General features: G+C 37.8%; 3 protein-coding genes across 7 annotated transcripts in view; 2 read left to right on the forward strand and 1 right to left on the reverse strand.

The window, feature by feature from the left end:
- LOC101743884 (collagen alpha chain CG42342) overlaps positions 1-19,439 on the forward strand; it is a 380,399-nt gene that overhangs the window by 42,331 nt on the left and 318,629 nt on the right. The window lies entirely within an intron of this gene.
- On the reverse strand, positions 111-3,334 carry Attacin1 (attacin 1). 2 transcript variants are annotated; one of them, XM_062668883.1, is made up of 4 exons: positions 1,760-3,334; positions 837-1,518; positions 546-746; positions 111-467 (listed from the first exon to the last, which is right to left on the reverse strand). In XM_062668883.1, exons 2-4 carry the CDS (start codon positions 1,076-1,078, stop codon positions 266-268), a joined length of 645 nt encoding a protein of 214 aa, XP_062524867.1. In that variant the 5' UTR covers positions 1,079-1,518; positions 1,760-3,334; the 3' UTR covers positions 111-265. The 2 variants fall into 2 exon arrangements, with proteins under 2 accessions (XP_062524867.1, NP_001037006.1); NM_001043541.1 differs by lacking the exon at positions 1,760-3,334 and having other exon boundaries at positions 837-1,112.
- Positions 4,136-5,748, forward strand: LOC101743224 (attacin-like). The gene is made up of 3 exons (XM_004926701.4): positions 4,136-4,822; positions 4,913-5,113; positions 5,192-5,748. The coding sequence occupies exons 1-3, from the start codon at positions 4,581-4,583 to the stop codon at positions 5,391-5,393; spliced, it is 645 nt and encodes a 214-aa protein (XP_004926758.1). The 5' UTR covers positions 4,136-4,580; the 3' UTR covers positions 5,394-5,748.

Consider the following 19,439-nt stretch of genomic DNA (forward strand, 5'->3'; position numbering starts at 1 on the left):
GTCAAGTTGCAGCTGCAGATTCAGCAAGATACAGAAAATCCCGGTTATGTTCTGTGAATTAGCGTGATAATTAATTGAATGACAAGTTCAATGTACATGGAAACACAGTCTAATTTTTAATTGGTTCTTTATTTGATAAGGCAGTACTGACAGTGAGTATTATTAAAATTTGTGCGCAAGATTATAATATCTAAACTATAATTAAATCCTTATGTTAGAATATTGAAAGGGAATTTATGATTTTACTGCTTTCGCATAATACTTTTTAGAAGAATTTCGAGAAGGAGAATCCCACATTGGGCTCCCACGAAGATCTGTAAAAAGGCGTATCAAACTTCTTGAAGCCGGCGTTGAAGTCGAGCGAGCTGGACGGAGATCGGAACAGGTTCAGCTTACCCCCGGCCGAGTAGTCATTCCGGTTGATGACGTCAGAGTGCGCGGCGCTCAACGATGCGCCCACCTTCTGTCTGCAACACGACCTCGAGTCAGTACCTCGCCTACTGCCACTGCCATCTCAGTGCTCACGGACGAGCAGAGATACTCACTTGAACATGTAGTCCACTCCGCCGCCCAGCGTGTTGAAGTTGGGCGCGTTGGGAATGGCGCTGGGCGAGTTCCTGATCGCGAACGCCTTGGCGCTCAGGTCGTGGTTGTTATTGTGGAACAAGTTGACCTTGCCTGCGACGCCGAGCTGCTCCCCGAAGCCGGGAATGCGGGTCCCGGTCAGGCTCAGCCCGTGCCCGTTTCTGCAACATGGACAAACGAACATGAAGCCACCAGCCCGGAGCACAATGAGCAGTATATTGTATACTAGCTGCCAGTAGGTAGGTACTCACACATTGTCCAGAGCGAGCCCTGCGGAGGCGGCGCTGAGCTTGTGGCGGTCGTTGAAGTCGGCGGACCCGATGGCGCTGAGTACGTTCTTGTCGTTGCCGGTGAGAGGGACCTTCAGGGCGGCCCCGGAGGTTCCATCCGAGTTCACTGTGAAGCTGCCGGCTTGTCTCCGCGCACGTGTCGGCACGTGTCTACCGCTCGCCAAGCACGCGCACAACAACAACAACGCTACACTCTTGGACATCTTGATCTGTGTCGTATTACTTGTCTGTTGACTGCTCAACGTGCAGATGATGAATGATGTTGGGAAACCAAATGTTTTCGCTTTTATAAGAATCTTAGAGACTGAACCAATTGAACCGAATTAAATGTGATGATAAGAATTATTCCCCTTAATATCGACGGCACGCGCCGCGCTCGGGGAATCACTTGTGACGGTCGTTGTACTTGGCACGAACTCATTCTCAGCTTATGACACATTTACGGTCTAGCAGTACCACGCGCCCTTTGATAAACTAAGATTTGTCTTACGGCCCACCTAGTGTTCAGTGGTTATCGCAGCCCATAGATATCAGGCGTGAATGCTGCCACCCACTTCGGGATTTGAGGTCTATATCTCAATAGTACAATAATGATGAAAGTTAAAAATTTTGTAGGTTTGATTTTAATTACGCGATTTTATTCCTTCAGAGTGAAGGTCATTCGTGACCATTTGCTAAGTACGTATTTCAACAGAACAGTATTTACCTGCGGTGTTGGAACACTGGCATGGTCACATTGCTCAATAGAAGTGCATCAGGCGTCTTATCCGTCAGGCTACGATGATCAGAACGGCCTAGACATCATAACAGATTTTTAGTTAAATTGATAACGCACAAGGCGCTAAGATATCGCCTTGGACAGTCCTGGTACTGGGATAGAAAACCTCCATACATTATTATCTCATCACAATTCTCGATGTATATAGGTACATACACATGGTTAATTTTTCCTAGCAAACATTTTACCTACAAGGGATGTTCAATAAATAGTGATAATGCAATACATTGTTGCTGGAAAGAAAAACTAGATACTGGCGAACATATGTAGCCTAGTCATTAGAATAATAATAATAATAACATAGCGATTTTATTCAATATCCTCTTTTGTTTTTTTTAAATAGAAGTCATTTGGTAGCGACGCAACGTGTCGAAACGTCTACTTAAAAATGGATAAAATTTATATTCGCACGGTAATAAAATAACTCTGCTTGAAAATTTTTACTACGGAGCTGGTAAATCAAGAATTGAGAGCAACACTAGGGGTTCATGCTCCGCCATATTTTGCGATTAGAGGTTGGTGTGCTGAGTTCAAGCGAGGAAGAACTTCCATTAACGACGAACTCCACTTTTTTTTTTATTGCTTTGATTGAAGGACGAGCTCACAGCCCACCTGGTGTTAAGTGGTTACTGGAGCCCATAGACATCTACAACGTAAATGCCCCACCCACCTCGAGATATAAGTTGTAAGGTCTCAGTATAGTTACAACGGCTACCCCACCCTTCGAACCGAAACGCATTACTGCTTCATGGCGTAAATAGGTGGGGTGGTGGTACCTACCCGTGCGGACTCCCAAGAGGTCCTACCACCAGTAAATGGGTCCACCACATGGGACGCCCTACATCGGTAGTGACTGAACAAATGATTAAAGAGTTGAAAGCATTGCTTAAGCGGATCGTCGTACTACTGTTTGTTTTACAGCAGAAGAAATGAAAATTTCTACAGGAAGTGTCCATAATATTATACACAACCATTTGGATAAGAAAATAGTGTCAACGCGCTGTGTGCCCAAAATGGTTTCTGACGCGCTGAAACAAACCACACTGAGAATTTCACAAAACTGCTTATGTTTGTCACTATAAGATCTTGACCGATTTTTGGGTCCAACTCAATTCATAGCTGTGGACAAAACATGGCTTCACCGTTATGACCCGGAAACGAAAAAACAGTCCACGACTTGAAAGATATCGTCATCTCCGAAGAACTTCAAAACGATTCCATTCGCCGGTAAGATCACGGGCTGTTTTTTCTGGAACAGCCAAGGTGTGGCAATGATCGAATACATGGAGCCACTATTACGGGGACTGCTTACACTGGACAAACAACAAAGTTTTGTGAGCACATACGCTAACAACGGCGGGGCAAACTCGCTAAAGTTGTTTTGTTTCGCCAAGATAACGCCTCCGAGCACAAATCCGGAGTTTCAATGGCTACCATTGAAGAAGCTGACTTCTTCATATTAATTCCTGACTCCATATTCAAGGGACCTAATTCCGCGCTTAAAAGACCATCTCAGGGGCCATAAATTTGAAGATGATAGGCGCGGTAGTCGCTACGGTATACAGGATTTTTAAGGGATCAGGAAGATTCTTTAAAAATGAGGTTTTATCTTTAGAAAAAACACAAAAAGTATATAAACATAAAAGTTGAATAGCATATCATATAATAAAAGTTAATTGCCGCATACAATGAGTATACATTTTTTGAACACAAAAATTAATTAGAGTCTATTAAAAAGTGCTCATTCAATTATCTATTTCTTATTGCTCGTTTGGGTAGACGAGCTTACGTCCCACCTGGTTTTAAGTAACCACCGGAACCCATAGACATCTACCCCACCTTGAGACATGAGTTCCAAGATTTCAGTTTTTACAGTACAGCGGTTGCCCCACCCTTCAAACTGAAGCGCATTACTGCTTTACAGCAGAAATAGGCGGCATGATGGTACCTACCCATGTGGATTTATAAGACGACCAGTAATTTTATTTCATGTGGCCTTATGGCCAGCGTCAGAAGTTACACCTCATACATTTTTACTGGTGGTAGGACCTCTTGTGAGTCTGCTCGGGTGGGTTTGAAGGGTGGGGCAGCCGTTGAAACTATACTTGAAACCTTAGAACTTGTATCTCAGGGTGGATGGCGCGTTTGCGTTGTGGATGTCCATGAGCTCCAGTAACTACTTAACACCAGGTGGGCTGTGATCTCGTCCACCCATCTAAGCAATAAATAAAAAAAAGTATGTATATCTGTACTAGAGACTGCTTAACATCAGATGATCCGTTCACTAGGCGACTAAAATATCTTTACGACAGTAGTAAGGGTATATTTATAGTTATTTATAGTACTAGACGGGTCAATCAGGCCCACTAGTAACTGCCGGATCCCACATGTGTCACGGTCACAATGCCACCACTCTCCACGAGACGCAGGATAAATGTGCCCATATTTGCCCATATCGTATATTTGATTATTATTGCAAATATGAAGTTATCTTTGTCGTAGTGATACAACTGTATACGAATACGTGTTGACTATATACATATTTCTTTAGATAAATTAGTAAAGTGAGTCTTTAACAATATACAGTGGGTTGACTGTGTGTTCAGTATTGTTGATGTCCATGAGCGACAGTAGCCACTTACGATTAGATGACCCTTATATTTCGTGATATTATAATTTAAAAAACAGCGCGTGAAGCAGTGCGTCTAATTACTACTTATCATCATCCGCGATAACCTCTGACACGTTCGGAATTTTATTGAGGTACTTTACCGAGTATCTTAAGTAATGAAGTATTGTTTAATCTTATTAAGGGGATTCCTTTGACTCCTTTATTTGAGAACATATATTGGATTGAGACTGATGCTGTGTCATTCATCATCTGCACGTTGAGCAGTCAACAGACAAGTAATACGACACAGGTCAAGATGTCCAAGAGTGTAGCGTTGTTGTTGTTGTGCGCGTGCTTGGCGAGCGGTAGACACGTGCCGACACGTGCGCGGAGACAAGCCGGCAGCTTCACAGTGAACTCGGATGGAACCTCCGGGGCCGCCCTGAAGGTCCCTCTCACCGGCAACGACAAGAACGTACTCAGCGCCATCGGGTCCGCCGACTTCAACGACCGCCACAAGCTCAGCGCCGCCTCCGCAGGGCTCGCTCTGGACAATATGTGAGTACCTACCTACTGGCAGCTAGTATACAATATACTGCTCATTGTGCTCCGGGCTGGTGGCTTCATGTTCGTTTGTCCATGTTGCAGAAACGGGCACGGGCTGAGCCTGACCGGGACCCGCATTCCCGGCTTCGGGGAGCAGCTCGGCGTCGCAGGCAAGGTCAACTTGTTCCACAATAACAACCACGACCTGAGCGCCAAGGCGTTCGCGATCAGGAACTCGCCCAGCGCCATCCCCAACGCGCCCAACTTCAACACGCTGGGCGGCGGACTGGACTACATGTTCAAGTGAGTATCCCTGCTCGTCCGTGAGCACTGAGGTGAAAGCGGCAGTGCGTGAGGTACTGACTCGAGGTCGTGTTGCAGACAGAAGGTGGGCGCATCGCTGAGCGCGGCGCACTCTGACGTCATCAACCGGAATGACTACTCGGCCGGCGGTAAGCTGAACCTGTTCCAATCTCCGTCCAGCTCGCTCGACTTCAACGCCGGCTTCAAGAAGTTTGATACGCCTTTTTACAGATCTTCGTGGGAGCCCAATGTAGGATTCTCCTTCTCTAAATTCTTCTAAATAATCTTGATAATTGGAAATCATCAGTATTTCGTTAATATTTTTAATAAGCTATAAGTATCAAAAAATGTATTCGAGTGTTTCAGGCATTTTAAACAGCTGCTTCATGACTCGAATGAATTTCTAGTATTAGTTTAACGTCATTTCCAGTATATCGTAGTAAGAGTAAAGAAGAGAGGGGATAAGGAACAAGACTATGTACATAAATATGTAAGATGTCAGTCACAATGTGTTAGAAAAGTTAGAATTTATCTTGTTTAATATTCTTCTTCCTTTTTTAATATCACGTGATCATGTAAGCTGTAAAGTATTCAAAACGTCACAAATAATAAAATGAAAATAATAAATGGTAAAATTTGTTTGAATCATAACCTAATTATAATCTTCTTTAAATCATTTCGAGATCCCCACTCGGCTTGATCTCTATATAAAATGGTCCTAATATAGTGGCTTAATTTCTGATATTGTGCTAACACAAATTCCGACGAATAAAACTCTGGTCGTCCGTAACCACGGAATAGAATCTATTCCGTGTCCGTAACCATCAAAAATGAAAATTATTCGAAATGTCTGAAATAGTATTATGACAATAATAAATACGAGATTAAACCTTAGAAATACATAATATAAATAATAAGATTAAATAGATATTCTAGAGAATAAGAATTAAATCTGCTACTGAACTTATACTGGTAGTGTAATCCTGAACTGGGATGATGGTACTAATTAAAATTGTGAAGTCATAAGTTGGCGCGTTCAGAACTACGCAGTCAAAACATGAAGCCCCAAACCTCTTCTCGGCTTAGTACAAAAATGGCTGCACAATACAAAACGCATGACCCAAAATCCGAAGGGCCAAATCTGAGTAAAAGAATTACGAAAAAAAATTTCGTCTCCAGATTTCACTTCATAATTCTATAAAAGGGACCTCTTCGGGGATATTCCGTTAGTTCCGATTCGATTTTCATTTTATGCTAAAGACGATCCAATTTCGCTTCTCCGAGGGCAGGGGCCCTCAATCTGGATAATACTATGAGTCACATCCTCTCAAACTTTCATACCCTTTTCCTCAAACAAGCGTCATGATAAATTTCCTTTGGCACGTTTTAATAGAGATAGAAATAAGCATCAAAATTAAAATGAAATATTTGTTTTGTAATTTATCAATTCGAATGAAAGATATCAGATATAAATTTATAATATTTTAGTTGTCGATGGTTTTTGCGAAGCTTGAGTACCGTCGCCTTCAAAGAATGATCCAAATTGAATTCGTTTCGCGAGGAACACCGCTCGTCCGGCTTAGTGTTGCCAATCCAACAAATACTTGCATTACGGCTCCGAAGGGCTACGATTCAGCGAAAACCTCAGCGATCCGCTCGTTTCAAAGCATTTCTTTGCAATTTATGTATAATAAAGAGAAAAACATACATAATTCCAAGATTTTTGGAGCGAAGTTCCTTATGGGACGATGCGGACGGGTGCCCTAACTGGGAAAAAACGTCCGTAACGTAAGATTATTAGTAGTAATGCACACAGTGTACCATTTAACCTTGTAATAACGTGCAAATTAGTAATGCACACAATGTACGACTTAACTTTGTAATAACGTACAAAAAATAACATATTTTTATTATATATTTTTTATAAATCATTGTGAATAAAATAAAGTTGATAGCTTTGTAAAGTAGTTTTTTTTTTTTATCAATAAAAGAGTCATAATTAAAAATGTACACTGGAATAATTATTTTCTTTATACCTCGAATAGAACTTAAAATTAATATTTTTATAATAATAAACTTTGTTCCTATCCGGTGCCCAACGACACCACACATTTTTTTTTATAAGTTATCTTATGACCCCGTGATCGAATCGCAATTCCTTTTTTTTTACTACATTTGAATCTCGAAAAAGAAACAAAAGGTTTTAAAAGCCCCACACAATTTTTTTTGTAATAAAGGATCACATTGTTAGTTCCCGGGTAAGGTAGCCAGGGATTTAACATGAATTATACATTTCCTGAAAGGTTTTAGGCATATCACCGGGATGCAATGTTCGGGAAATAACATTTTTTTTTCTTAAGCGGACAAGATACAAGATACTGTTTTTTTTTGGTATTGTGACTTTGACTGAACAATTTTAATATTTTGTCATTTTTTCTAAAAGTAAAAAAACAGCTTTTAAATTACACCACACACAAACAGGTCATGTTATAGTACATTATTATACAGCTGTTTTTTTGCTATTGTAATTGTCGGTGTGAATGAGGACTATTTATAAAATGGGGATCCTTGACTGTTATACGACTTAAATAGGTAGATCTGTGCTAATAGTTCCAGACGTTGTACTGTATAAATACTTCTATGACCCGTAAAGCTATGAAGTAGTAGGAATATATACTAATTTTAAACACTGCTATTTAATACTAGTATTATTCGGAGTCACGGACGACTGTGCTGTAAACTATAAATTATTCGAAAGATCGGATATTAGTTAAATTGTAGTCGTCTTGGCCTAACGGATAAGACGTCCGGTGCATTCGTGTTGAAGCGATGCACCGGTGTTCGAATCCCGCAGGCGGGTACCAATTTTTCCAATGAAATACGTACTCAACAAATGTTCACGATTGACTTCCACGGTGAAGGAATAACATCGTGTAATAAAAATGAAACCCGTAAAATTATAATTTGCGTGATTACTGGTGGTAGGACATCTTGTGAGTCCGCGCGGGTGGGTACCCCCACCCTGCCTATTTCTGCCGTGAAGCAGTAATGCGTTTCGGTTTGAAGGGCGGGGCAGCCGTTGTAACTATACTTGAGACCTTAGAACTTGTATCTCAAGGTGGGTGGCGCATTTACGTTGTGGATGACTATGGGCTCCAGTAACCACTTAACACCAGGTGGGCTGTGAGATCGTCCACCCATCTAAGCAATAAAAAATATATATAGTTAAAATGAATATTAAAACGCGGGGTTAATCTATAAAAGTATCTGTAATATGTTTTACGACTCGCGGAAACAGCAAAGAACATTTCAAAACTAATGAAGTCCCATCGGTCATTCTAAAGATGACCCCGCGATGTCAGGATTGCATTAATATAGTAACGTAATACGGGCATCGATCTTAAATATACACAGATATTTGCCGAGCATTAACCAAAATGCATTAGAGGGTGGGTGGTAGAGAAAAAAAGATCATAATATTTTACACTAGCTGACCCGGCAGACTTTGTAGTGCCTCAATCAATAAATAAAAGACCTACACTTTTATATAAAATAAACATAAAATAAACAAAAGGAATCGGTCTGACGAGGGGAAATCAAAGGAAATATAAGATTGTTATTTTTATATAATTCCAAGCATTTTCATATTTATCTACCTTTTGAACCTTCTCTGGATTTCCACAAATAATTCAAGACAAAAATTAGCCAAATCAGTTCACCCGTTCTCGAGTTTTAGCGAGACTAACGAACAGCAATTCATTTTTATATATAGAGATTAACAAAGAAATATTTCTTAGAATTAAAATGATTAAGAATATTATTTAACAAGTTTATAGAGTCGTCATATAGTAATTTATCGATATATAGGTTTTTTTTTAATGCTTTAGACAGTTGGTTGAACAGAAACCTGGTTTTGAGTGTTTACCAGAGCCGATAGACCTCACAACGTGAAAGCAAAGCTTAAAATATAAGGGTCAAGATCGAATGGTACTGTCTAATGACATTAATATATACATATATACCAGAAGTCAGGGAAACCGTGGGCGAATAAATAATTGTATTCTTAAGATAACAATATACATACAATTATCTAAATTTATATTTTTCTAATGCCTTTTCTATTAAAGCATACAATCTGAAGTCGTGACTTGATAGGTATGACGCAACGGGTTTTACTTCTATGGCAGAAACTAATTTATGGTGTTTGTTAACAGTCGATACATGTTCACATACCATTACCATTTTGTAGGAATAACATCGGATGGTAAGCCGTATTGTGAGCATAAGACTTCAGTTTGAAGGATAACACTATTACAATTGAAATCTCAGCTTCATATCTCAAAGTCGGTGGTCAAGAATTATATTAAAACTAGTGATATCCCGGTAGTCGAAATTTATTTATTTATTTATTTAATGGATCACTAACAAATGAAACACTGGCTTAAACATAGGGTACAAAAATATCAAAACATGAAATGTGCTCACTTAATTATAGGTAATCACAGCTAACATCTAGTTCTAGTACCAAATTATTATAAAATTAATTAAATCTGAAAGAAAAAACAAAAAATAAAAAGAAAAAAAGAAACCAGATAAAAAATTTAAAAAGAAAAAATCCATCAATAAACTACATAAAAACAAATAACATGAGAACAATTAACATGGCTTAGAAGCTAGTTTCTATTTTTTTTCTTAAAACGAAACAAGTTTTGAGCAAATATGTCCAGATCCAATATATTATTATGATGGAGGTCGCTATATAACTTACACATTCGAGTCAAGGGTGCATTAAGGCCTAGATGGTTTTATATCGACTATAATTAATTGAAATTATAAGTTTGTACACCACTATGATCCTATCAATGACTATTTCTTCATATATTTCGCAAAGACTACACTTTAGATAAATATTAATAAAGACAAACAATATTTAATCTATTTTCAATTTGACCACAGACTATAAGCAATAAGAAAAGTTTGACAATAAATACATAGTATGCATGCGTGTATGTGTCAAATACATGGTAGTGTCTGTAATGTTTTTATTTATTGATTTAATGTGTTTTTATACATAATTAAAAAAAAATATTAACATTCTGCACTCCTTTATTTTCTCTATAAATTTTATATTCCTCCGTCCGCGCAATTTTTGTAAAAAGGCGTACAAAGTTTTTACTTCACGTATTAGTATACCTAGTCAGGTCATAAATTCTGTCACATGTTTAATGTAAAATAATTGAAACAAGTTTATTCATTATGTAACCATTCATATACCAAAATGAACTTAACAAAACATAGATTCTTATGACACTAAACTTTATTCAAAATGACCTCCGTGATTTTGAATACAGGCCTTCAATCTGCGCGGCCAGTCGTCTATCGCAGCACGAACGAGGTCCATGTCAATATCGGCGACTGCCTTAATCAAGGATGTCTTGAGTGACTCCAAATTGGGATGAGGCTTTGAGCACGCCTTTTCCTCCAAGTGTTGCCATATCTTGTAATCTAACGGATTCAAATCTGGACTGGAGGAGGGCCAATCCTGGTGCCGGATGAAGTCGATTTCAAGCGCCGCCAGCCAGACTTGTGTGCTCTTCGCTCTATGAGCTGGCGCCGAATCTTGTTGGAATACCCAGTGCCTGTTATTGACCATGGTATGAGAAACAGGTTCCACAAGGTTCGTCAGGACTGTATTTTGATACACAACTGCATTCGTTTTTACACCTTTCTCACAAAAATGTACCTCTGTTAAGCCCCAATAAGAAACTCCTAACCATACCATGAGCGAGGATGGAAAATGACCTCGTTGGACACGCGGAATACGGTTGCTCGCTTCTTCACTACTGTGTGCGTACACCTTATCATTTTGTTTGTTGTAGCTCTCTTCTACGGTAAAAATGTTTTCATCCGAAAAAAGAATTTCCCGATATTTTTTTCCCGCGTACCGCTTCAACAAAGCGCGGCATCACTTCAGTCTTAAGTCCATTAGACGAGCATTCAAACGATGTCCTGTTTTTCTTCGATATGCCCGAAGCCCTAAGTCTTCATTCAACACCCTTTTCACCGTGGTTCTGCTTAACCCCATCTGAAGGGCCAACAGTTTCTGCTTACGTTTGGGATTTCTTTGAATTCGCGCCTTCACAGCTTTTATCACTGCTGGAGTCCTAACAGACCGAGGGCGACCACTTCTTGACCTGTCATCTACACTAGAGTCTTCATTGTATCGTTTGATGGTACGATAAACGAATCTTTTGGTTATATTCAATTTTTTCAGTATGTTAAAAATTTGAATTGGCGCGTAACCGCAACGATGCAACACAATAACTGCAACACGGTCTTCTTTAAGCGTCCACTCCATATTTAAAAATATGCACTGGGTATGCACTGGGTATTCCAACAAGATTCGGCGCCAGCTCATAGAGCGAAGAGCACACAAGACTGGCTGGTGGCGCGTGAAATCGACTTCATCCGGCACGAAGACTGGCCCTCCTGCAGTCCAGATTTGAATCCGTTAGATTACAAGATATGGCAACACTTGGAGGAAAAGGCGTGCTCAAAGCCTCATCCCAATTTGGAGTCACTCAAGACATCCTTGATTAAGGCAGCCGCCGATATTGAAATGGACCTCGTTCGTGCTGCGATAGACGACTGGCCGCGCAGATTGAAGGCCTGTATTCAAAATCACGGAGGTCATTTTGAATAAACTTTAGTGTCATAAGAATCTATGTTTTGTTAAGTTCATTTTGGTATATGAATGGTTACATAATGAATAAACTTGTTTCAATTATTTTACATTAAACATGTGACAGAATTTAAGGTACATACATTAATACGTGTATATGTATATATTAATTAAATTATGTATGTATATATTAATACGTGAATATATACATATATATTACAGTATGATATTATAAGTTATATAGGTATCATAAGAATGCCTATCGGCCACTAGAAATTGTAATTAAGACAAGCCAATTTCCTCTCACTTTTGAAGCTCATTTTTGAAGCCATATATGACTTTTGTTCAATACAAATATTTTTCCTGCTGTTTAGGAGTATTGACACTAATAATTCATAGGCTCATTTGCACGTGTAGCGTAATAATTAACAGGATTATAAGACGGTCAGACTTATAACTTAGCGATCTCAAGATTAGAAATGTGGGAGTAATATTCTTTGGGTATGAAAATATGTATCGATCGATATTTAAAAAAAAATTAACCCATTCGTAGGGATCACACCGTTTTAATTTTCTTTCTATGTATTATTATAACTAAATTAATTTTGAATTAATATTATATTTCAGGTACGTACATACAGCAGATGATAGACACACTTGGTAAGATTTATATTAGTGTTTATAATATAATATAATAGAACAATGTGTTCTATATTTTCTTTTTTATAAAATAAACTATTTAATGAATTAAAATTATTTAATGATAATAGATAAGTATATGAACTGGCTGAAATCTTTTACGGGTATGCCCTTTTACAACTATCCATGTTTTATTAACCAGCGCAATAAGCGTCTGTAGGCTGCTTTTTCTTTTTTTAAGTGGCCAGTCAGGTGTGGTAAACCAAGATAGATTGCTCATTCCGAATTTTATTCGATAGAAACCCAAAATATTTCCTGATTAAGTTATATTTCCGACCATGTCGTACTCTATGTTATTTTTTATTAAATCATGTAGCCGCCCGTAGAAAACTCGAAGACTATATTCTTTTACACCCTTACCTAGTAAATAAATTATATGAATGCGCTTTAAATTTAAATTTCTTGACAAAAGCTTTTGTCGAAAGGGTATTACATATTTCACATAGAGCAATATTTATATTCTCTACCGGTCTATCAAACATCACGTAACGTGAACGTAACGTAAACGTACACGTAACCTCTCCCCCGGTTATAAGAAATATTTTATATACTTTATTCGTTGAAGCATAGAAACGGTGAAATGATGCGTGTAGAATGGGCTTATGAAAATATACGTGTTGTTTTAGGGTTGTTCTGAGGAATATACCAAAAGGAAATAGAGTGTGAGGGAACGCTTGACTGGATTTTCATCTCCCGCTTTAACCCTTTGAATACGGAGGCTGGAAGAAGCCTAATGGAAAGCGAATTGAATAATTGCATTATTATATTACCAGGATTCAAAAACGTCTTTCAATTCTGGCGAACGCTTAATATCAGATATCATCAGATGTATGGGATTCCTCAGTCGCCGTATTGCGATCACTAGTCGAAATTTACAGGTGATAGGCTGCTGTAAATGACGGATAGATGCTACCACCCTCTGTGTTTCTGCCTCTTAGACTCTATTTGTTGGATTTTAGTCAAACAGATGGGTGCGGATCGATATGCAAAGAGAAGATCAATTTTGTTTTTCCACATTCATCTTTTTTGAAATAGAGCATGCTTAAAAAGGTTGAGAAGAAATTTTGCTATGGTTCGTCATAATAAATATTTAATATACCGCCATAGAACTATATCATAGTGACCGGTTAAGGTTCTGATAGCAACAAAACCTCCCATATCCGCCATTAGTGGGACCACACGAGACTTAACCCAAACATCGTCCTTTCATTAATATCTGAAGTCCCACCTGTTGCTATTATTATTCCCTCATCTCTTCATATTAATAAGAACCGTCTTACATTCCCTTCTTGACGTCCTTTTTCCAGTATAATTTCTTTCGGTTCTTAATTTTTCCGATTCAGCGCTCTCGCTCGTAATATCCGGTTCTTTGAAGATGGCCCCTTAAAGTAAATATTTTCTTGAACAATATCCTGTGAAAGGACAAACTTGGAACGTAAACTGGAAGAGTAAGTTTTAATAAGGCTTATTTGAAGGAATTATTTAATGCTGAATTATGAAATGCGCGGCTTGATCATTATTATTTTTGTTGAATTGTGTGTTATTGAAATCTCTGAAATTGGGTCGAAACGTAATATATAATATTGCTACGCAATTTTAAAGACCTCAATCAATAGAAGTATTGTCCTATTGCCTGATGATCAGATGGGATAAGATGTTGGTCGTCTATGAAAAAGTGAATTAATTCTCTTCAACTGATATTTTCTATCAAAAATCACAAAAGGTATAATTAAATCTAAGTGCCCGTTATGTATCCAGGTTTTTTTGATACTGTCTCTGAAGATATACGTGAAGAGTCAATCTAATTGTAAATTGTTATTATTGTTCATGCAAGCAACAAGAATCAGAAATTTCATAGCTTTCGTGACCGAAATATCATCGCGACCTCCTGCTGATTCAGACGATATTGGGTTCATTAAATTGAATGTTGCAAAAAACATTATCGCCATTTAAATACAAGCTGAACTTTTATTGCTAGATGTTAGAAGCTACATAGTCTTCTTCATTTTGTTCTTATCACACTACATGTGGTATTGGCGTAGCATTTTTTTATATTCAGGTCTATCGAAAGTGTTCTTGAGGAAGACGAGGCAAACAGTGGTGTACGAAAAATGAATGTTTTATAATTTCCCTTCAGATTTCATTTTAAATAACGGCTATTACAATGCACAGGTACACAGGTGCTATTCGTGAGGTTATAGCAAGTGAAGTGAGTGCATTGCAAGTGGTGCTACGTGATCGCATGTTGCAGGCTTATCATATGATGTTAGGTTGGTAGCGTGTGTGCATAGACAATATGTCATCTTTGTATTCACATCCTTGTTACGCAATTTATTCTCCACTTTCACATTCATGCTTTTTTACGCCCTATTCCTCAGAAGCTTCATAGTTAGCAATATTATCAATACTAAAGTAACTCTACCTATTAGTTACGTTGTTACATGAAAACCATAAACGAACTAACGAAATTCGTAATAGAAAGAGTTTGAAATCTGGTCAAGAATGTAAGTTTTTCAATATATGGGCCACGCGACCGAAGCTGCGAGCAGAAAGCTAGTCTATACTAATATAATAAAGAGGAAAATTTTGTTTGTATTAAATAGGCTCCAAAACTACTGAACCGATTTAAAAAATTCTTTCATTGTTTGGATCTAGACTATTCCCGAAAAAAACTAGGGATCCTTACTAAAACTCCAATAATGTAACCCAAGGTGTAAAAAAATTACCTAACATATTCTTCACAGCGCATGTCCTGCGATGATAGAATAAAATAATGTACTACAACTTTGTAGAACACACTATTATTTACAAAAAGTGTCGCGACAGCATATGTCTAACTATTGTAGTTATGCCGCAGTAAGTGTTCTTATATTTTTAAAAATGAAACAACGTCAAATATCTATGAAATTTTTGTTAAAGACCCGAGCGGAGCCGGACGTGCCGCTAGTCAGTAAATAAATTGGAACTAAAAACAGTCGTAGTTCTGCGTTAGTTAAGACTTTGACTCGGCGTCAAAGTGGCAGCGAGTTATGAATAAATAAATAACAAATACAGAAGAAAATACATATATATTTAATATAGTACTCACAGTAACCCATTTTAATTTACAAACTTGTAACGCTACAAATAGGGATGTGTTAAGAGAGTTCGAACACATAATGTATCGATTTAGCGCACAGCCTGTTTCGTCACATCTATATAGTTATTAATTAGAAGGAGAATAAAGTTGTAAAAATTGATTAGAATACTATGTACTACTAGTAAAAGTAGTGAGGAATGATGGTGCGATAGTAGTCGAAGTTTGAGAAGATCAGGATTGCATACATATTGTAAACTATTTCTCCTTTTTGTTATTGGATTTTTTGACAGAAATAACAAAATAGGAGATTTTTTTACTCCAATCTCACACTATTCCAGTACAAGGTTAATAATTAAAACCCGAATCCTATTTAGCCCCTATTACAATTAAATATTCAAGGTTTGATGCTGCAGTTTTATCTGGGTTGAATTGACCGTAGTCATGAACGGACTAAAGATAGTTGACGACGTCTTTTTGTTTTCACAACTAAAACAATTACGAAATAATAAAAAAATGTTTCTCTCTTCTAATTCTTAGGATTCATCAAATTCAAGTAATCAGTTAATTTAAATACTCAACAACCATATAATTAGAAATCGATTTAAGCTTAGCACAACCTTATGGCATTCATAAATCATGCGGCCGGGCAGCGTCTCTACTTGTAGAGTCCATTGTGGAGCCTCTATTCAAGCGTTTTGAATACGCTTGATTTACTATTTTGCTCCTGCATTGTACAAAGTAACAGCTATAGGTAATAAAGTAATGTTTTTTGTAGAAATTAAGTTTGTTTCTGTTTATTCTCTTTCAGTTAATGAATATTTAGTTCAATTAAATCTTTAAATTATAATGATAAAATGGTAGCTGTTTACAATTTTAATACAAAATCTTTAAAAGCCATAATTATTCATGTATTTTTTTAAACTATTAAGTGTCCAGAAAAAGCTTTGAGCGGTAACTAGATATTTCTAAACAAAGATAAGCTTTCGAAGGCGAGGTCAGAGCGAAACTTATCAAGTAAAATACCTCAAGAAACACATAACAGAGCGCTCGAGAAACACGAATGAGAGTTGGTCTGGTTATCTCGTGTTCACTTAAGCCGAAGGAAATGCTTATTGTGAAAAATAGTTATTTCCGATGCTGCCTGAATAAAAATGAGTTTTATTGTGTTTAGACTCGTAGCTTCAGATTAGGGTGGCTTATCCGAAAATTAATGTATTAAGTGTTAGGGTCATGTCAGAGCTTTGGAATGATGCGTTTATAGCCTAGTGCTGTCTAGTGCCCTTCGTAAATAGTCGAAATCACAGCTCTTTTTTTCATTCTTTTTATTGCTTAGATTCCATCTGATGTTAAATGGTTACTGGAGCCTATAGACATCTACAACGTAAATGCTCCACCCACCTTGAGATATAAGTTCTAAGGTCTCAGTATAGTTACAACGGCTGCCCCACCCTTCAAGCCGAAACGCATTATTGCCTCACGGCAGAAATAGGCGGGTTGGTGGTACCTACCCGTACGGACTCACAAGAGGTCCTACCATCAGTAGGCTTTCACAGCTTACCGATTCCCATTGATAACGAGCAGCACGGTGCAGTTGTTTTATTCTTCAAGCCGCACTGCCAGATTTTATTGTGGCAGAAATAAGTAGAACAGTGATACTTACATACATATTTCATATTAATGATTAAAGGTAGGATGTTACGATTCTTGCTACTACCGATAGATTACCTGAAGGACTAGTAGTTGCTCGAACAATGAATAATAAATTTAGTTCCCGTTCATCGTTATCCAAACTATATGATCAACAGTTGCCTAGACTATTATCATTAGAATTATCTGACCTAGCCTATTATCATGTTGTGTATCATATTATTACATTATTTTAATATGACAATGCGTGTTGGCCACTGCCAACCGCTTGCAATCCTTATTTTATATACGGCCTGATAGCCATCTCGGTCGTGAAGCTTTGTATTCTTTCATTTAATTCACTATTTCTATATTATATATTATATAAAAAAAACTATATGAAATCGAGAAAACCAATAAATTTAACATTTTTAAATATTATTTATGGATAGTTTCATGAGAATCATTCCTATAGATAGCCGCGTCGGGAGAAGTATGTATGGATGTGGATTTATGGCGTCGGTAAGCGGTCCCCAGTCGCCATTGGATACACTTGCATAGTCTAAATAAATATCAGTAACTTATGTTTAAATGTTATGATTTAAGGAGAAATATAAATATTATTTTTCATTTACCATCATCATCATCATCATCACTTATCATCATTATCATCTAAATCTGTGTTTGATAAGCTATATATTTTTTTAAATTCTGAATGCAGTCATTTGGCCGTGCTCCATAACTGCTGTTCATAAGGGATGTATGTGACCACGGAATACTAATTATTTTATATTATGCTTTTCTATATTACAAATAAATAAAAATAGCTTGCAAAGTTTGGAATACATACGTCAAATGAAAGATATTTCATCGAGCGGGTGATATTGCTCGGCAGACTGACAGTCCGAATGTTGTTCGGAACTTGTGTATATGCAAGCTTATCTTGAAAATGTCGTAAGCGAGATTCAGACATCTAGCAAATATATTGTGTTCTTGATGGCTACCGCCACAAAAGGTTAGATTATTCCAACCAATATTCTGTCAAAACAATATAATATAATCCAGTGGCTTAATATTGTAACTACTGCCGTCGCATGCACTGCGTAACTCCATAACGCTATTGTTCTGTCTACCCACACGCACCAAGTTATTGACTGATGATATTCGAGATATCGGAGCATTCTGATAGGATTATCGGCTTACAGCGGTACACGCTGTGTTGGGTAATCAAAAAATTTGAATTATTCGGGATTTTTCGTACATAAAACATGATTTGAGCGCTTCTGGATTTCAAATCGGATATATTGATCTTTTTGCCTGTCGGGATCTAACATAGTGCTTCACATGCATTCATATACTAAACGTACTTATGTCTGGATTATATTTATACGACTACTGATCGCTCAGTCGGTACGGATTTAAATAAAGCTTCAAACATAGTTTTACTGATGGTAGGACCTCTTGTGAGTCCGCACGGGTAGGTACTGCCGCCCTGCCTATTTCTGCCGTGAAGCAGTAACGCGTTTCGGTTTGAAGGGCGGGGCAGCCGTTGTAACTATACTGAGACCTTGGAACTATATATCTCAAGGCAGGTGGCGCATTTACGTAGTAGATGTCTATGGACTCCAGTAACCACTTAACATCAGGTGGGCTGTAAGCTCGTCCACCCATCTAAGCAATAAAAAGAAATAAAAAGAAGTTGCAACGAACCATCAGATACTACCAATTTTTTTATAATAAATGTGAGGATTAAAGTTATTCAAAATGACGCTCGAAAGCTTTTAATGGTAATTTTAATACCATAATATAAAATAAACATTAAAGTCTCTACGATTGTTAATGTGAGTTCACAAGCAGATTGTGGCAGTTATAATAATAAATTTGAAGTATGAAAACTCTTCGTATTATCATTGTTTTGTTTTGTTTTGTTTTATAAATAATTGGGACAGTAATGTCTGGAGCGAGTGTCCTTTATTATTTTCATTTTGCGTCTAATTGCTCGCCGGGCCCGCATTCATCAGTAAGATCGGAACGGCCGCAAGACTTAAGAGACAGCGCTTCGAAATTAAGTTTTTAACTACTCAGCTAGCTTACTGGTAGTAGGTATAGTTACAACGGCTGTCCCACTCTTCAAACCGAAACGCATTACTGCTTCACGGCAGAAATAGGTAGGGCGGTGGTAACTACCCACGCGGACTCACAAGAGGTTCTGGTGGTAGACCTTTTGAAGCAGTAATGCG

The sequence above is a fragment of the Bombyx mori genome, chromosome 6, assembly GCF_030269925.1.
Source record: "Bombyx mori chromosome 6, ASM3026992v2".
Taxonomy (NCBI): domain Eukaryota; kingdom Metazoa; phylum Arthropoda; class Insecta; order Lepidoptera; family Bombycidae; genus Bombyx; species Bombyx mori.